The sequence below is a fragment of the Sciurus carolinensis genome, chromosome 6, assembly GCF_902686445.1.
Source record: "Sciurus carolinensis chromosome 6, mSciCar1.2, whole genome shotgun sequence".
NCBI classification, from domain to species: domain Eukaryota; kingdom Metazoa; phylum Chordata; class Mammalia; order Rodentia; family Sciuridae; genus Sciurus; species Sciurus carolinensis.
In genome coordinates, this window is record NC_062218.1 from 106,543,133 (window position 1) to 106,564,631 (window position 21,499).

The following is a 21,499-nucleotide window of genomic DNA, read 5'->3' on the forward strand; positions in this document are numbered from 1 at the left end:
ATTGGGATTGAGGAAGGCTTAGAGAAACAAACCAAAGGAATGAACAATCTATTTGAAGAAATAATATCAGAAAATTTCCCAAATCTGAAGAATGAAATGGAAAATCAAGTCCAAGAAGCTTATAGGACTCCAAATACACAAAATTACAACAGACCCACACCAAGGCACATTATAATGAAAATACCTAACATACAAAATAAAGACAGAATTTTAAAGGCTGTGAGAGAAAAGAACCAAATTACATTCAGGGGGAAGCCAATACGGATATCAGCAGATTTTTCAATCCAGACCCTAAAAGCTAGAAGGGCCTGGAACAACATTTTTCAAGCTCTGAAAGAAAATGGATGCCAACCAAGAATCTTATACCCAGCAAAACTTACCTTCAAATTTGACGATGAAATAAGATCATTCCATGATAAACAAAAGCTAAAAGAATTTACAAAAAGAAAGCCAGCATTACAGAACATTCTCAGCAAAATATTTCACGAGGAAGAGATAAAAAACAAAGCAGCAAATCAGCAAAGGGAGGAATTATCCTAAAGGAACTGTCAAATAAAGGAGGAACCAAGATGTGTCAAAAATTTTAAATATGAACCAAATGACCGGGAATACAAATCATATCTCAATAATAACCCTGAATGTTAATGGCCTGAATTCATCAATCAAAAGACATAGACTGGCAGATTGGATTAAAAAGAAAGATCCAACAATATGTTGCCTGCAAGAGACTCACCTCATAGAAAGAGATACCCATAGACTAAAGGTGAAAGGATGGGGAAAAACATACCATGCACATGGGCTCAGCAAAAAAGCTGGAGTATCCATCCTCATTTCAGATAATGTGGACTTCAAGCCAATGTTAGTTAGAAGGGATAAAGAAGGACATTTCATACTGCTTAAGGGAAGCATAAATCAGCAAGATATAACAATCATAAACATCTATGCCCCAAACAGTGGCTCATCCATGTATGTTAAACATATCCTTCTCAATTTTAGAAACCAAATAGACCATAACACAATAATACTAGGTGATTTTAACACGCCTCTTTCACCACTGGACAGATCTTCCAAACAAAAATTGAACAAAGAAACCATAGATCTCAATAACACAATCAATAATTTAGACTTAACAGACATTTATAGAATATACCATCCAACCAAGAGCAAATACACTTTCTTCTCAGCAGCACATGGATCCTTCTCTAAAATAGACCATATATTATGCCACAAAACTAATGTCAGCAAATACAAGAAGATAGAGACACTACCTTGTATTCTATCAGATCATAATGGATTGAAGTTACAAATTAATGAAAGAGTAAAAAACAGAAACTACTCCAACACCTGGAGATTAAACAACATGCTACTATATGATGAATGGATAACAGAATATATTAGGAAGGAAATTAAAAAATTCTTAGAGGTAAACGAGAACAAAGAAACATCATATCAAAATCTCTGGGACACTATGAAAGCGGTACTTAGAGGAAGATTTATTTCATGGAGCGCATTTAATAAAAGAAGTAAAACTCAAAAAATAAACGACCTAACACTACAGCTCAAAGCCCTAGAAAAAGAAGAACAGACCAACACCAAAAGTAGTAGAAGACAGGAAATAGTTAAACTGAGAGCTGAAATCAACGAAATTGAAACGAAAGAAACAATACAAAAATTGACAAAATAAATAGTTGGTTCTTCGAAAAAATAAACAAAATTGATAAACCTTTAGCCACACTAACAGAGAAGACGAGAGAAAACCCAAATCACTAAAATTCGGAATGAACAAGGAAATATCACAACAGACACGACCGAAATAGAAAACATAATTAGAAGCTATTTTGAAAATCTATACTCCAACAAAATAGAAAATTTCGAAGACATCAACAGGTTTCTAGAGACATATGAATTGCCTAAACTGAACGAGGAGGACATACACAATTTAAATAGACCAATTTCAAGAAATGAAATAGAAGAAATCATCAAAAGCCTTCCAACAAAGAAAAGTCCAGGACCAGATGGGTTCTCAGCCGAGTTCTACAAAACTTTTAAAGAAGAACTCATTCCAATACTTCTCAAAGTATTCCAGAAAATAGAAGAGGAGGGAACTCTCCCAAACTCATTCTATGAAGCCAATATTACCCTGATTCCTAAACCAGACAGAGACACATCGAGGAAAGAAATTTTCAGACCAATATCCTTAATGAACATCGACGCAAAAATTCTCAACAAAATTTTAGCAAATCGCATACAAAAACATATTAAAAAGATAGTGCACCATGATCAAGTGGGTTTCATCCCAGGGATGCAAGGTTGGTTCAACATCAGGAAATCAATAAATGTCATTCACCATATCAATAGACTTAAAGTCAAGAATCTCATGATTATTTCGATAGATGCAGAAAAAGCATTTGATAAAATACAGCACCCCTTCATGCTCAAAACACTAGAAAAAATAGGGATAGTGGGAACATTCCTTAACATTGTAAAGGCCATCTACGCTAAACCCATGGCTAATATCATTCTAAATGGTGAAAAACTGAAAGCATTCCCTCTAAAAACTGGAACAAGGCAGGGATGCCCTCTTTCACCACTTCTATTCAATATCGTCCTTGAAACTCTAGCCAGAGCAATTAGACAGATCAAAGAAATTAAAGGGATACGAATAGGAAAAGAAGAACTCAAACTATCCCTATTTGCTGATGATATGATGGTATACTTAGAGGAACCAGGAAATTCCACCAGAAAACTTTTAGATCTCATAAGTGAATTCAGTAAAGTAGCGGGATATAAGATCAACACACATAAATCTAAGGCATTTTTATATATAAGCGATGAATCTTCAGAAAGAGAAATTAGGAAAACTACCCCATTCACAATAGCTTCGAAAAAAAATAAAGTATTTGGGAATCAATCTCACAAAAGAGGTTAAAGACCTCTACAATGAGAACTACAGAACACTAAAGAAAGAAATTCAAGAAAACCTTAGAAGATGGAAAGATCTCCCATGTTCTTGGATAGGAAGAATTAATATTGTCAAAATGGCCATACTACCAAAAGTGTTATACAGATTCAATGCAATTCCAATTAAAATCCCAATGATGTACCTTAGAGAAATAGAGCAAGCAATTATGAAATTCATCTGGAAGAATAAAAAACCCAGAATAGCTAAAGCAATCCTTGGCAGAAAGAGTGAAGCAGGGGGTATCGCAATACCAGATCTTCAACTCTACTACAAAGCAATAGTAACAAAAACGGCATGGTATTGGTACCAAAATAGAAAGGTGGATCAATGGCACAGAATAGAGGACATGGACACAAACCCAAATAAATACAATTTTCTCATACTAGACAAAGGGGCCAAAAATATGCAATGGAGAAAAGATAGCCTCTTCAACAAATGGTGCTGGGAGAATTGGAAATCCATATGCAACAGAATGAAACTAAACCCATATCTCTCACCATGCACGAAACTAAACTCAAAATGGATCAAGGATCTCGGAATCAGACCAGAGACCTTGCATCTTATAGAAGAAAAAGTAGGTCCAGATCTTCAACATGTTGGCTTAGGACCAGACTTCCTCAACAGGACTCCCATAGCACAAGAAATAAAAGCAAGAATTAACTGGGATAGATTCAAACTAAAAAGCTTTCTCTCAGCAAAGGAAACTATCAGCAATGCAAAGAAAGAGCCTACAGAGTGGGAGAAAATCTTTGCCAATCATACTTCAGATAGAGCGCTAATCTCCAGAATCTATAAAGAACTCAAAAAACTCTACACCAAGAATGTAAATAATCCAACTGACAAATGGGCTAAGGAAATGAATAGACACTTCACAGAAGAAGATCTACAAGCAATCAACAAACATATGGAAAAATGTTCAACATCTCTAGTAATAAGAGAAATGCAAATCAAAACCACCCTAAGATCCCATCTCACCCCAATTAGAATGGCAATTATCAAGAATACAAGCAACAACAGGTGTTGGCGAGGATGTGGGGAGAAAGGTACACTCTTACATTGCTGGTGGGGCTGCAAATTAGTGCAGCCACTCTGGAAAGCAGTGTGGAGATTCCTTAGAAAACTTGGAATGGAAACACCATTTGACCCAGCTATCCCACTCCTTGGCCTATACCCAAAGGACTTAAAATCAGCATATTACAGAGATACAGCCACATCAGTGTTCATAGCTGCTCAGTTCACAATAGCCAGATTGTGGAACCAACCTAGATGTCCTTCAATTGATGAATGGATAAAGAAAATGTGGTATATATATACAATGGAATATTACTCAGCCATAAAGAACGATAAAATTATGGCATTTGCAGGCAAATGGATGAAATTGGAGAATATCATGCTAAGTGAGATAAGCCAATCTCAAAAAACCAAAGGAAGAATGATATCGCTAATAAGTGGATGATGACACATAATGGGGGGAGGGAAGGGTTAGTGTTGGGGTTGGAGTTGGGTTTAGGGAGGCGGGCAGGAATGGAGGAAGGAAGGACTGTATAGATGGAGGGGAAGGGTGGGAGGGGAGGGGGGGAAGGGAAAAAATGGCAGAATGAATCAAACAACATTACCCTATGTAAATTTATGATTACACAAATGGTATGCCTTTATGCCATGTACAAACAGAGAAACAACATGTATCCCATTTGTTTACAATAAAAAAAAAAAGAATTAAAGTCAGCATACTATAGTTATACATGCATACACATGTTTACACCAGCACAATTCACAATAAACATGTTATGGAACAACAGATAAATGAATATAGAAAACATAGTATATATAAGCAAAGGGTTTTGCTCAGTCATAAAGAACAAAATTATGTTGTTTGCAGAAAAATGAATGGAAACAGAGAGCATCATGCTAAGTGAAATAATCCAGATTCAGAAAGCCAAGGGTCATATGTTTTCTCTCATATGTGGAAGATAGAGGGGGAAAAGGAATAAATAGAGAATCTAATGAAAATAGAAGAGCTAACAGTTGAAAAAAGATAGGGAGGAGGAGAGGGATAGCAGAGGTATTGGCAAATGAAAGGACCATATTATACTATGTTTATGTATAAATGTATCACAAGGAATCCCACTATATGTATATTAATGCACCCATAAAAATAAAATAAAAGATACATTTTTAATTAAAGTAGAAATAGTACAGTCAATGAACGTGCTAATTATTTCCCCTATAACCGACAGCACAAGCAGCAATGTAATGGTAACATTTTAAAGTCAATTTCTCTACTCTCCCCTCCACCCCAGATGTTTTGAGATACTTGAACATACAATGGACAATGACCAGACCATGTGCAACACATTCTGACAATCTCTGCTACAAACGGTCCAGAATGGCTAAGACTTGTTCTATGACTACAGGCTTCTCTATTTTTTCTCCTCCCACTTAACTTTCAACAGAAGAACAACCACAGAAAGACAAGTAGGCTCCAAATCCAATTATATAAGATGCCCCACTTCTTGTTACCGTACTGCTCTCGCCCACCAGCAACCTCTGATAGGCGCACCTGAAGACTTTTTTCACTAAACTGATTTTCTACTTCCCTGCTTATCTTTCAGGCTTTAGCAAAGGGTGATAACTGACCCTCTTGCTGTAGCATACTCTGAATAAAACCTTCTGTTGGTTTTTATTTGTGAGGTCTTCATTAAGTTCCACATTCAAGATACAATCTAGATGTTATACTTAAAGTCATATTTTTTTTTAATTAAATAGAAGTCTTTTCTGGAGAATAGAATATTTTGTATCATTCATCTTTCATTACTTTAAATTCTTCCTGAAAATTTCAAGTTCTCCTAGTTAATTGTTTTTAACAATATGTTTTTTCCCCATTCCTTTTTACAGAAGGACTGAATAAGACCATTTGTAAAGAATTGTTCCATAATAAGCAGCATCATAGCAATATTATTTCAGACTGGCCAGCAAACATTAGAAATCATCTGGAGGGCTTGGTGAAAACATGGATTGCTGGATCCACCCAGTTTCTAATTCAGTATATCGGGGATGGAGCCAAAAGTTTTGCATTTCTAACAAGTTCCCAGGTGGTGCTGATATTACAGGTCTAGGGGCCCAATTTTGAGGGCCTTTGACCTACAACTTTGAAAAGAATGCCCTTAATCTTAATTTTCATTCCCACGTTGTAAATGATATCCTTTCATTCCTCAGTTCAGAGCCCCTGCTTAGAATTGGGTAGATTTTGACACTGATTTATTGAGCACCTACCATATGGCAAATAATGCACAAGGAGATTTTTTAATGTTGGCTCATTTCATCTTCACAATTATCATGTGATCTGACATCTTGATGTCTCTTTTTCAGAAGAGTGTGGCATGTAGTGTGGTTTAGAGACAATATCCTACAACTATCAAGTAAAGGAGCTCAGATTTAAATCCATACATTTTGATTGCAAGTCCAGTGCTATTTCCATTAAATCTTAAGCATGCTAATTTGGAACGGAATAAATTTAGCATAAAAAGACATGCTATAAAGTTTTACTTTTTGTCTAGAAAATTAAGATCCAAAATGTTGATGATGATAGCTTAATATGCCTTGTAAAAAACATGCTGGCTATGGAAAATAGTAGAACAAAACGGAATAAATCCTGTGGGATGAAAATCATGCATAATGAAATTTTGATGTAATTTTAAAAGGACACTTTCCTTGTTTTTGAAGACCTTAAAGACAAAGAGGAAAAGAAGACGAGGGGTTGGTGCACAGCTGGTGAAGTTAGGCAATTTTGAACTGCAAACATGTGGAATAAAACTCTTGTGGCAAGCTCTTAATATGAGTTTTGGAGGATGCAAAGATCAACATACTGGACATGAGAAAAACTTCAAAGTCCAAAGAGGATCTATCTGTATAGTGCATAAAGGAGTTAAAAGCAACAAAAATACAAAGGATAGCAGGATCAAAGACACTGTTCTCTGAGGCCATAACGGAAAGTAAACCCAAGTTAGAACAGATGCCACAAGGTGATATCTACATTTGGGAAGATCCCCACCACTGCACAGTGTGTTAACTACCAGGGATTCCCTTCTAGGAAACGAAATGCTGATTGATAGTGCCAGTAAATTAAAGAGGTGGCTCTCACTTTAAGAAAATTCATTCTTCCAAAATTGTAACTGAGGAAACAGTTACAGAGATAATTTCTTTTTCTTTACATTTGTGTGTAGATTCTATATAGGGTTTTGGTTTGTTTTGCAAATGTCTTTTTACCCACAATTATTCAGGAACATGCCCAAAAGGCACAGAAATGTCCTCTTTTGTAGTAAAACACATGGCATGTTTTCAGTATTTAACTGATTATTTCCTTGAAATTATTCCTGTGATAGTGAGAAATCCAGCAGAGGAAAAAAAGGATGGGGCCACTTGCCACCTCTCCACTGTGGTTGATCATTTGCCCTGGATCTGTCTGTATAGTGCATAATGGAGGAAAGCAGAATTCCCCTCTCTGGCAATGACCTGCTCCTGGCACCTTTGCTGCAGCTGGTCTGTCTCAGGGCTCAATTGCCAAAGCATTCAAGACTGCATATTTAGCCAGGATCCTGGCTTGTAAGCTGTTGCAAAGTATTATGGTTTCTCTTCCCTCCCTTGCCTCTTACTACATAAAAATCCTATGTCCTGACAAAGAAAGAAACTGAAGTCTCTCTCTGGACCAGGTCACCTCCACTGTCTATGTTTTTTTGTTGTTTTGTTTTATTTCTTTGTTTTTATCAGGGATTGAACCCAGGGGCACTTAACTCTTAAGCCACATCCCCAACAACCCCAGCACTTTTTATGTTTTATTTTAAGACAGGGTCTCACTAAGTTGCTGAGGCTGGCTTTGAACTCGAGATACTCCCCAACCCCCAGGATTACAGGCATGTGCCACCATATTCGGTTGTCTATGTATTTTTTATGGCTGTTTTCATGTTACTCAGGCAAAGCTGAGTAAGACAGGAACTGTGAGGTCAGCTAAGCTGAAACTATCCTCTGGAGCTTTATGGAAAAAGTTCTGTGACCCTACTCTTTTAGATCAAGAGGTATTGGGCCTAAAGCAGAATATAGTATAGTGCCATCAAGTTTCTAGAGTAGTCTTATAGGTAATAACAAAGAGTTCACCAAAAGGACCCTATTTAGCTGGGAGTCACTCTATCTTCTCTCACTAAGTGGAAAGCAACACCCTTCCAGCTGACCATACCAGAAACCAAGCACTTACTCAAGTTTTTTTTCTCCTTCACCTAAGTCATTAACTATTTTGAGTATCCTTTAGATGTTCTTACTTCTCTTCAAACTGCTGCCACTAACCTAACAGAGGTCTCTCTTCTGTCTTTGTAGAGTTAGACTACCCCAACCATTCATATCCCACTACCCAATCTGTTTTCAGCCATTAGTCCATTAGACAGTGGACATTTAACAAATTGGCTTCCCATCCTGTCTCAACAAGTTGCAAATCTTTTTTTCCAATGGCTCAGGCTAAAAATCTAGAGTCTGTCTGTCTTCCTTCCTTTGTTTTGCAGTGCTGGGGACTGAACCCAGGGCCTTGCAATGGTAGGCAAGCACTCTCACTGAGCTACAGTCCCAACCATGGGGTCAATCTTGACAAGCCTCTTTTCTGATACCACATATAGTTTAGCAAATACTTTCAGATCTACCATTGAAATATTTCCAGATTCTGACCCTTTACCAGTTGCTCTGCTGTGATCTCTCCAGTTTCAACTGGATCACGCTCCTCCCCCTGGGTAATTGCCAAACGCCTCCCAATGGGTGTTGCTGATCCTGTTGCTTCCCACCTCCAGTCTACTCCTCACTCACTAGACAGACTGAGCTTTAATTATTGAAGTTGGAACATAATACTTCATGGCTCTTGCCATCCACGGCTTATCATTCTACTGAGCGAGGAACCCTTGCCACAGCCTAAATGATCTTACAAAAGTGGCTCTTGGCTGCTTCTTTGACTCTTACTATTCTCTTCCATTCCTACACCGTTCCACCTGTGAAGGCTCCCAGCTTCCTTGTTCCCAGAATGAGGCAGCCATGCTCTCACCTCAGGTCTCCCACCCAATGCTGCCCTCACCCGGGTCCCTCCATCCACCTGGTTCTCTGTCCCAAGGGATCCACACAACTCACCCCCTCGCTTCATGTACATCTCTGCTCAGATTCACCTATTTAGAAAGCATTTCCTGGCCAGCACATTTAAAATAGAACCTCCCCTTCCCTCATTCCCTCATCTTGTATTACTGATTTCACAGCTGTTACCTGGCATGCTCCACTCCACACACTAGAATGACTTCAGCGTTAGATCACAGAAAGCAGGAACTTGGTCTATCACGTTTAATGATGTATTTCTAGTACATAAAAGAGTGACCAGCACATACCAGTACTGAAAAAGTATTTGTAGAATAAATGAATGAATGAGCTACCTCTTAATTGGTTGTTCAGCCTGTTCCCAACCATTCTCAGCACTGATGTAAACATGTGGATTTTTTTTTTCAGAAAAAAATTCCTAATCTCTCCCCCTGGCTCAGAATTCTGTAATGTCTTTCCATAACAATTTCAGTAAAATAACAAATCTTCAGGTTAACCCCTTCCTCTTCTTTACCTGGTAACCCCTTTCATGTCCTTTGGTACTTGGTTGAAATACCTTATTCTCTGAGATGCCATCCTCCACCCCAATTGTCTCTAAACACTTCTGTGCCTCCTATAATTACATATCATAGCTTATTACACTATCTTTAATTGTTCATTTAAAGATAACCCCCCAGTCACACTGTCTTACTCATTTTGTATTGGCACAGCCCAGCACAACAAACATGCTAAACAAATAAAAACACAAACAAGGTAGCCCTTGCCCAAAAGAGGTTTAAATTTGATAATCAACGTAGGTGTTTTTTCCCCCTTTTACTCCAACTCAATAGTCCTATTTAATCCTGTTTCTAAACCACTCCCTAAGTCAGGTGCATTACGACCACCAAACACCCCTTTGGGATACAAGCTCATTGACTTTACTCATGGACATCTGAATAGTTAATAAGTTCCTCCAGAGCATATCAGAGGTCAGTCACAGGTAATACTCTGAAGGCTAACAGTTCTTCCAAGCCTATTTTGTAGTCATCTCCTGGGCACTGAAGTTGTTGTGAGAATTAAAGAAATACATATAAAACATTTAGAATATTGCCTGACATATAGTAAATATTCTATAAATGCTAGCTACTCTTATTCCTCTTTTCTGTTCATTTCACCTACATACCAGCTAGTTCACAGTACAGGAAGAAACTCAGCCTGGTCGAAACATTATGACAGAATGTTGTAATTTGGCCAGGCTTGTTGAAATGACAAGTATAAATAACATCCAGAGAATGGAGATGGTGAGTAGGAATGTATTGGAATTTTTCCAGACATAACTAATAGAAAAGCAAATGTGATAGAGAGGATAAGAAAAAGAAAATGTGCTGAAAGTTCACAGAAGGGAAGGTGAAGTTGAGAAGGTGGCATAAAGACAGAAGAGTAGGAATCTGGAGCCAAGTGGAGCTACTGTAAGCACAACAGAAGTAGGGAGTATCCAATATCTTGATGGGGTGGGAGAATTTGAAGAGAACACCTCTGCTTTGCAGTTCACCATCAGTGAGTATACACCTCCCAACCTGTGCCATCACACACACAATGCAAGAGAGAAGACTCTGGAGGACCACGGATGGAGGAAGGAAGGTAGAGAATAAAGGTGTATTACCCAAGGCTAGACATGGAGGACCTTCAGTACCTGGGTTAGACCCACTCTCTTCTTCTCTTCCTGCACACACTATTAGACTTCTCTAAAGCCATAGAGAGTCCTATGTAGTAGACTCATCTAAAATTCCTGCCTTGGGGTTGGGGGCATAGCTCAGTGGTGGAGCACTTGCTTAGCACATGTGAGGCACTGGATTTGATTCTCAGCACCGCATAAAAATAAATAAAATAAAGATATTGTGTCTATCTACAACTTAAAACATTTTTAAAATAAAATGCCTGCTGTGACCTTACAGCCTGACAAACCTATGAACGGTATGACAACATGTCCCAAGGATGCTTGTGACAAAAGTTGAAAGAGCCTTAAGAGCATTCGTGCTCCAAACCTCCACGTCTAGCATGCATCCTAAAGAACTAAATTATTAAAGCTGTTCATAAAGAGTTACTTTCATTATTATTCACAACAATATTGTTTATTATTGGGAAAACTGAAACAATCTATATGTCTTGATTTGGGTATTGTTTACACAGACAATTTGAACAGCTGTTGAAGTCCAGGTTTGAAAAGAATATTTAATGACAGGGGAAGGTTTTCATAAATACAGTACAATACTAAAAAGTAGATATGAAACAGTAAAAAAAAAATCCAAAAACTAAAAACTCCACTTTCTGTAAAAAAATATGTATATTTATAATGGGTCCAGGAAGAAAACAAACTATTGAGAGATTATGATTATGATCTTTTTCTTAAAACCACAAAATGTTTAGAAGGAATGAGTGGTTATCTTCCTTCTCTTTCTGAAGAATATAACTAAGATTTGTGTGTTTAGGTTCTCAGCAACTTCAGCTATGAGGTTTTCAAGTTGCAAGGCTGAAAACATTCCTGGCAGGAGCAAAATCACCTCATCTAGACTCAGAAGTAGCCAACTGGGGAAGGATGGAAGTTTGAAAAGCTACTTGCAGAAGGCAGGGGTTTCAGATTTCAAAAACAGCAGGAACTTTGCACTCTCTCTCTCAGTGCCCAGAGGCAGACTACTCAGATGGAAGCCCCCAGTGCCTAGCTTGACATGGAAGCAGCAGAATCTCCCACCGTGGGGGATCAGGTAGAGGCATACGGTTGATCAGTGCAGAACAAAATGCAAAAGGTCCAGCTTGACCCCAAAAGAAGAAGAGGTCTACAAAGTGGCTAAGATTAAATTTCCACTCGAGACCCACCTTGAAAGATTCATAGAAAAGTTAATTAATTTAGAGATTAAAAGAAATGTGAGATTCCTCACACCTGATTATCATGGAACAAAATTTAAATGCAGGCTTGGTACATGTATGTGAATACAGATATATACATATTTACAAATATATATATATGAATGTACTCACAGGTCAATTATACCTAATATTTATACACATAACAACACATTTACATTAAACCCATATAATATAATTACATACATCTAACATAGTTATCTTTGGGCAATGTTTTTAGAAAAAAAATTGCATTTCTTCTTTATACTTTTCCACAATTTTTCACCTGAAACATATATTCCTAATGCACAAAACTTATTTTTGCAAAATGCATTGTCTATATTTAACTTTGTTCATAAAATTGTCTAGATAAGTATATTAAATCTGCAGGTACTGTTTCTCCAACCAGTTATTATCTTACTAATCAGTGCTCCTGATGTAAAAAAACTTTCAATAGTAAATGTAGCTATAAGCTATGAAGCTCAAAGGAACATATTCTCAGTTTTTGTTCATCTCCCTGAAGCCACTATAAAGAAATAATAATTTTAATACTTTTTGCAAACTCTTTCCCCTTCTATGGATGCTTTAGAGTTTACAATTTTATCCTGAGTCTCTCCACTTTTTATCAGTTGCACAATTAATACTAGTCCAAGAACCATCATCTCTATTTTCTACAAGTTTATTTCTGTATCTCTTTATTGAAATGATCTTTTGCTTCCTGCTTTTGCACTTTTAACTACTTATTGGTATGATCATTCATTGCCTGCATTTGCTCTCTTATCTCATCGTTTGCTTCTCAGATCATTTTAAGTATGTACGTTCTGAACTCCCTTTCTGATATTTCTTCAGCCATGCTGTCATTGGATTCTATTGATATAGCATCTAGGTTTGTTTGGAACACTTTCTTCCCTTATTTTCTCATGTTGTTCCTGTATCTTCCCCTCTAGGAGTGCACATCCAAGGTACTGCAGTTTCCTCCCTATAGACTTATAATGTCCCTACAAATTTCCAATATCTCACCATGAAGTGAGAGATCAATGTTAGCAGCACGCCATACAAACAATATGCATCCTTAACCCAAATAGTCCCTACTAAGATATTAACTGTATTGTCTTAATAAACAGAGATGATGAGTTCAATTATTATCTACAGCATAATTGATAGGTTTGCAATAAGGACCACAATTTCTAATGATGGACAAACAGGATGGGGAGGGGTATAGAATATAACGTTAATGAGATAAGAAGTGAGTCTACAGAAGTACTATGTCATAGGAATAGTGAAAGTGAAATTAAAAGAAATAAATTGTTAGCATGAGAAAAGGGAGAGAAAGTTTCCAAGGAAACTAACAGATAAGAGGAAAATAGAGTGAGAAAAATATTAATAAAAGAAAAAAGTAGGAATAATAATAGGTATAATAGGAATAATCATAATAATAATAAAAAAATTCTACAATAAAACTAATAATACTAATAAAAAAATTCTGCAATAAAACTATACTGCACTGTTCAAACCTCCCAGTCTTCAGTAGCCTGATGCCTGAGAGGAACTTGATAATGTGGTGTCCCAAGAAGGGTGCTGTCCCACCATGGATGGTGGCTTCCAGGTCAGGAATAATCAATGCTAACAGGCAGAGGTTACCCCCTGTGTTGATAGATGGGCAGCCTGTTGGAGACGGTGGGCATGGTTCAAGTTTATTTCTTACAAAAAGCTTCTGTCTTTCAATTCCCAGCCCTTATGGTCTATTTTCCATACAAAAAAGTTACATCTCCAAAATCTGAATCAGAAAATGTGTGTTCCCTTCTCAAAATTTTTCAGTGGCTTCCTAGCTCAACCCAAATTCCTATCATGGTCTCCAAGAGTATATGGAATTTGACACCTTTTGAGTTATCACTTCTCCTCACTGCTCCATCCACAAAAGCCTCATCACTATTTCTCCAATATATCAAGTGGACTCTGACCTTCACATGTGAAGCATTTTCTTCCTGAAATATTCACTCCCTAAATGTCCACTGGGCTCCCTCCTTGTTGTAAGTTAAGTCTATGCTCAACGGTGGTCTCATCAAAGACAGCTCTCCTGACCACCATGAATAATGCAGCCTACTTTATCACTCTTAGATTCTCCATGCTGCTGGAGTTTCTTCATGGCATTTATCTAACATATTTTATATTTTAGTGTTCATTGATTATAAATGACAGGAAAGCAGAGGCCTTGTGAGTTTTCTTGGCACATGCTAAACATCCAGCAAATATTTGAGTAAGTTACACAATGAAATATGCCATCACGGACTGTCTTGGAAATATCACTTGCTATGATAATGTGTAGTGACCCATTTTGATCAAAGTGCTGCTTTAAGATTCTTCAATCATCTACTTACAAATCAAACATGATATCTTTTGCACAAGACTTGAGAATATTACATCCAACAGAGGCCACAAGAAGTGTGTCCTCTTCGATTCCATTGTCTTTCTCAAAACTTATTTGAAGCAATTATCTCCCCACCCACAAAGTTTAGGGCTCTTAACCACCCTTAGCCTTACTGTTTATTCCATAACATTTCATTCCGTAAGCATTTTAGGACTTATTTTCCAACAATTATTTCTAGTTCATATTCTCTTATCCCTTTAGAGAAGTTTTAAGTATAAATAAGGGTCTGGTAATAATCAACTAACACACAATCAATATTTGATACATAATTATCATGCTTGGACTAGAGCAGAATGATACAGACATGGCACCTGTTATCATAGGGCATGTTGTATTTGATATATCTATATCTATATATAGATAGATAAAAATAGACATACATAGTCACTCTTTTTATCTTTTTTCTTTGTTTTTATTATATTTATTTAAAATTGTCTGTGAGCTTACCTAAACATGCACACATTTGCAAGTTGTTAGGGAAACATAAAACAATAAGATTCAATTTTCACCCAACAGATTGGAAAAATACCACATAGGTAGTTTTTTGCTTTGCTGAGGATGTGTGAAAGGGCACTCTCAGGACTTGCTGTGGAAGGATACTTTGGCAAAGATTTTTGGATGCTAATTTGGCAGGATCTTAGGGATTTTTAAATGCACATTTTCCACTTATCTATTTTGTGGAAATACTCCAACACTTGCTCAGGAGTTCCAAGGTGCAAACCGAAGTACATGTGTTGCTATATTGTTTGTAAAAATTAACTCTTGGAAACAGTATAACTATCCACGAATAATTCATTAAAAAATAGCACTTCTATACCCTTAATTACCATGTAGCTGTCAAAAAGAAAGAGAAGGGATTCATACATGTGTAAATAAATAAACATGTACAAAGTTAAAGACATGCTAATGAGTTGACAATAAAATCAAAGAAATGGTGGAGTGGGATTAGAGAGAGAAAGGTGTAGCTGTTTGATCCAGCAGGAAGTTTTAGCTGTATTTGTAATATTATATACACCTAACTCACGGGAACACAAGTATTCTTTTTGTTATATCTGAAATATTTACTTTCTACAACAAAAAGATGCACACATATACACAAAACATGAATAGATTTTAAATAGTGCATGAATAGTTTTTTTAAATTATAGCTAAATACACATGATATGTTAGCATAGGAGTCCAAAAGAAGACAAAAACTGAGGGAGAAAGGCAGATACACATATGCAAGCACATATGTATATCTGTAGATAGACAGACACATGTAAATCCAGAGGTCATGGTCATAAAAATGCCCACTCAATCGTTACTTACAGGTATTTTGGGCAGGGAAGTGGAAGGTGATGAGAAGCATTTTCATTTATGGTATTATTGGATCTTTTTAAAAAAAAATTTTGGGGGGATGTAGATGGACAAAATACCTTTGCTTTTAATTTATTTTTATGTGGTGCTGTGAATCGAACCCAGTGCCTCACATGTGCTAAGCAAATGCCCTGCCACTGAACCACAGCCCCAGTCCCTTATTGGATCTTTAATCCGTAAGAATTTACATTTTTATACACTGTTTGTTCAACTGAAGAATAAGAAAGGCCTTCCTAATCTGCGAATCCTATCTTCTCTTGCATTTTTGGTATTCGTAAGTCCCAGTTCACACTAGGAGGTTAATACATTGCTCTTGCCAAAGAGATTATACATGAGAATATTAAGTTCTTCAAGCAACAGGATATAAACTCGGCTCCAAGAAAACAAACTCACTGACTCAAAAAGAGGCTTGGTCAAGGAACATCAGGTTAGTTCAGGCATATGTTTGTCCATTTGTTCATGCAGTCATTCCTTTGTCTACCCAATAGTTTGTACATGCACCCAACAGAATATTGGAGCATACCCTCTATTTAGGCATTAAGAAGAGAAAATAAGCATAATTCCTTCCCTCAGGCAGCTCAGAGATTACTGGAATGAGAGAGATGAATCCAGTAACCACATATATGTAAAATTGCAGCATCAGTGGATGCTATAAGTGGAAATATACATGGCAGCCTTGACCAGATGAGAGATTAGAAAACACTTTTCCCAAGGAAGTGATCAATGAGCTAAGATTTAAAGGAACACAGGAGTTACTGAGAAAAAGGCAGGGAATAGGGGCATGGTCGTAAGTGTAGCAGTGAGAACTATGTGACTTAATCCAGCAGATTAAGCAAAAAGAACAACATAAGTAGAGTGCAATGAGGAGAGGCACAGGCCAAATGAAGTAGGCAAGGGTCAGATCAGGAGGAACGTGGAGATTGTGTATTTAGGTCTTACCCTCAATCCCAGGGGAAGTCACAAATTGTCTTAACAATGTTGGCACTGGGGTTAACATGGTAAGATTTGCATTTGACCTGACTGATATATAAAGACGAGGGGACAATAGTGGATTTATTTATGTGTAAGGTAGAGCTACAGTCATTTAAAACATTTTCCTTAGATGTATGCCAGTCAACTTATCTAGAACATGATTCTTAGTGGAAGTGGTACCACCCTCAGGGACCAGAGGAGGGGTTATTTGGGGGAAATTGGGTCATGGTGGTTATGAGTGGGGAGGACTGCAGTCCTTTAGGGGGAGGACAGGTGGACACATGACAATAAGATGGCATCATTCCCACATTCTCCATGATTTTAGCATGTCCTGCAAGCCATTTAGGTAAATGGAAATCTTGTTCATAATCACCTAATCTAGAATTCAACTCCTTTTGCATAAAAACACAATGAATTGTTTGCATGGTGATTTCTATACACCAAAGGAAGAGAAGATTTCCTTCTGTTCAGAGCAGGTACTCACTACATGCCACTACTGCAGCTCCTGGTATTGGAGCTGCCAACACAACATGCGTGTTTTAGATATTGTTGGTAGTTGTCACATGCTGATTTAATTTATGAGGACACAGATCAGGGTTGATGTGAGGCAACTGAGATTCACTGGAACAGAAAAGTATAATGACTTTCAAGAGTGTGGCAGGTTTTATTTATTTCTGAGTACTGGGGATTGAACCCAGGGGCACTATACCACTGAGCCACATCCCCAACCCTTTTTTATATTTTATGTAGAGACAGGGCCTCACTAAGTTGCTGAGGCTGGCTTTGAACTTGCAATAGCCCTGCCTCAGCCTCCCAAGTTGCTGCCATCACAGATGTGTGCCACCACACCCAGCTTATTTTTTTTTTTTTTCTGACTTATTTCTTGAACTCAGGTGTTTTATCTCATGAATGCACTGGAGTGCTTCTGATTTATCAGTCCTGGGCATCTACAGTTACAGAGACTCAGTGAACAGCAAGGCTTGGAAAGGACAGATCAGAGGCAGAGGCCACACACTACTTCCCTATCAAGAAAATTAGGACAATCTGCTCCAGTTTTGAGATTTCCTCACAGCCCTGAAGGATTTTTAACAGCTGCAATACACATCTTCCATAAAAAGCCATATTTCATCATGTTATGAATATCTATCTAATTTGTCAATATTTGCAAATTGAGTTTGTGGCATTCTGGTGTGTCTGTGTGTGTGTGTGTGTGTTATTTTTTTTTCTCAGAATAATTTATGGTGTAGAAATGCTGTGCTAGAAACTGCTGAAAGAGAAAAATTAATTTTGTAGTTAGCTTGAAAATAAATGCTAGGCCATAATATGCAATGTGATGTGCTATAATGTAATAAGGGTATCGCCTAGGGGTTGGCTGGCTGCCTTCCGATCCTCCAGGCCTCTTTGGCTTCTGCATGTTAATAGTAATGGAAGACAGAAGAGTTATTCTCATCGTTTGAGTGCTACCGTGTGCCAGGAAGAGTGCCGCTTTTCATGTATTACCTCATGTACTTTATTTTTTCCATAATAAGTCTACAGATATAGGCTTTACTACTATATCCCATTTAAAAAAAGATGAAGAAATAGGCTCAGCAACTTGAATGACATCAGCCACCTAGGTAATGAATAGTAAATTTTAGAATTTGAACACAGGTCTTTCTAACTTGGGAAACTAATCTCTTAATTTCCATGATGTACTAATTTAATACTAAATTTGTTGATCAGTGACATAATTTATTAGGATGACTGAAAAGTTAAAATTAAATGATCTGGAATATAGGTAAATATAAAGTTGGCCTCTTAAAATTCCTTTCTGGTAACTCCTTTGAGCACCATACACTCTAGACCTGTATTCCTCATGTGAGTTTGTGTTACATATTTCCTGTTACTTCACTCCAGTGTTCAAACCTTGAACTTGTCATTACCAATAGTTAAAGGTCTTAAGTTATTTCAGGTTGGAATAGGTCAGTCTCCAGCACTCACTTCCTATCTCAGGAACTCTTTCCTTTAGCATTCTGACTCTAGCAAGCCGCTGACCTTCTCAGCATATTCAGTCCCTGGATCCTGACACTTTTCCACTGTCCCTCACCCTCCTCACCTCAGAACAGAGTGGGCCCTCAGTGAGAGCATTCATTATTTTTTTTAGCATATTAATGTTTAGTAAAAATAATAATACAATGGAAAGGAGTAAAACTGAAGATATACTGATTAAATATTTTATGTAGACATCAAAGTTTGTATTAATCTGAAATAGATTGATTCAAAAGACTGTATATTAAATGTGATGTTTGGTTTTTCTTTTTATTATTATTATTATTATTTTAATTTTACAGTCTGCATTTTGATTCATTGTACACAAATGGGGCACAACTTTTCATTTCTATGGTTGTACATGATGCAGAGTTACATCACTCATGTAATCATAACTGTACATAGGGTAATAATGTTTGTCTCATTCCATTATCTTTCCTTCTACCCCACCCCCTCCCCGCCCTTCATTTCCCTCTGCACAATCCAATGTTCCTCCATGCTTCCCTCCCCCGTCACCGCCTGTTACGTATCAGCATCCACTTATCAGAGAAAACATTTGGCCTTTGGCGTTTTGGGATTGACTTATTTCACTTAGCATGATACTCTCTAACTTCATCCATTTAGCTGCAAATGCCATAATTTTATTCTTCTTTATGGCTGAGTAATATTCTATTGTGTATATATACCACAGTTTCTTTATTCAATCATCTATTGAAGGGCATCTAGGTTGGTTCCACCATCTAGCTATTGTGAATTGAGATGCTATAAACATTGATGTGGTAGCTGATTTTAAGTCTTTGGGTATTGGCCAAGGAGTGGGATAGCTGGGTCAAATGTTGGTTTCATTCCAGGTTTTCTGAGGAATTTCCATACTGCTTTCCAGAATGGCTGTACCAATTTGCAATCCCACCAGCAATGGATGAGTGTACCTTTTTCCCTGCATCCTGGCCAATACCTATTTGCTGCTTGTATTCTCTATAACAGCCATTCTAATTGGGGTGAGATGAGAATTCTTTCTTAATCTTAAAGATAATGAATGCTAAAGGTGCTGAAACACCAAGAACTATCACGAATGAGTCTGATCCAGTAATTCTACTAAGACAGAATTAACCAGAACAAAGTAGGGTTTGGAGTTATTCTCTGCATCACAAGTGTAGCAGTTGAGGACACACGGATCTCAGCCTTGAGGTCAAAGGACTCAGAGGTACTGAAGTGGTCAACTCCAATCTCTAAACTATTTCCTATCTCTAAGAGGATGACCCTCCAATCAGGGGAGATACTGGAAGGTAGAACTCAGCTCATACTAGGAAAATAACCAATACTTTCCTCCTCATATTACAATTTCAATCCAACTATAGGACGAAAATACTAAAATGATAAAATTTCAGAGAATGGGTTATCAGCTATCATTTTGACACTCAGAATGGGCTAGAGGATACTCTAGCAACAAAGATCCCCTGATCCTCAGTAGTCAGAAGCAAAGGCTTAGTTTTCACTCACTGCACCTGTCCATTCAGGATTGTTAGGGAGATTCTACCTATCACACTTACGTAGGGTCCCAGGCAGATGGAGTAGGCTCCAGGCGCCATGCTAGCGAGAAACAGAACTCTGTGGGGGGGGACAGAGGTGAAGGAGGGGGTTAGGCAAGTGTGTGTGTCACAAACTAAATAAAATGCTCCACATACTCCAACCCTAAAGTGACTTACATGACTTCCACTGTGCTACCCATTGGCTAGAACATCAGAGCCCTGCCCAATCATAAGGGAACTGGGATGTTCAACCCTACAAAGCGTTCAGTAGGAGAGAAGATGAGTGAACACCACAAGTGTCAGCACGAGCAGTGGTGGACCCTGAGTTCAGGCAAGGTATTCTGAGATACTCCTCATCCCTGCCCTAATCATTAGCATCATCCTGCAGTCTCTTAGCGTAGTGAGCCCTCCAACACCAGAGGGTGCTAGCCAAGTTTAGAGGACTGCAGGTGAATGACAACACAGAGGCTGTCCCTGTAACTAGCACACTGAAGGAAACAAGAAGGAGGCCCACAGCTCTAAGTTTCTATATGTGTTCCTTGTCACACTGAAATAAACAGAATTAGACATTATTCAAGTAAGTTACATGGCCAAGCACTGAGGTGAATTTCACTTAACTAAAATACAAAGAAAACATAGGCTGACCATTATAGCTGCATTGCTGTCCTCTTCTCCACAGGAGATCACAATAACTATCTCCCCAACAAGAGAGGATGATTAGAAAAGTCACACATAAAGCAAGGCAAAGGATTTCCATTGGAAAAAAAGCCCATATGCACAAATTTGTGATGCTAAATATTTCTTCATAAAAAGCAGAACATATCTGCCTCCCTGTTGAGCGACAGCACAGCAAATGGTGGGTGGAGGAAAGGCATTGCTATTCACCCAGGACCATTAGCAACAGCTGAAACATCTGGAAACATCTGAGGAAAGCGCACATATGCAATAAAGGCTGATTTGTAAAATTTACATCTGGATTCAACTTTCAGGTGGCAAAAGCTCTCCCCACTAGTTCTGTTTGAACCACATAATTCAGAGAGGTTATGATTATTACCACAGGTGGTAATATTATTTTAAGATAAGGGAACTTATATTAAAATATCCATTCCTTATCTAAGTGGGTTTGCATCTGAGGTGCACAGGAGGGCATGGTGAATGGGCGTGGACCAACACTGGCTTCACATAATCACACCATCACCTCTTCCCCTGCAGGGCTGGTGATGG

General features: G+C 37.8%; 1 protein-coding gene across 1 annotated transcript in view; it reads right to left on the bottom strand.

The window, feature by feature from the left end:
* Positions 1–20,335, bottom strand: part of Htr4 (5-hydroxytryptamine receptor 4) — a 119,086-nt gene extending 98,751 nt beyond the window's left edge. Inside the window, exon 1 of the mRNA XM_047554767.1 lies at positions 20,247–20,335. Coding sequence (XP_047410723.1) covers positions 20,247–20,335 — 89 coding nt within the window. The remainder of the gene's footprint in view (positions 1–20,246) is intronic.
* Positions 20,336–21,499: the final 1,164 nt, after the last annotated feature.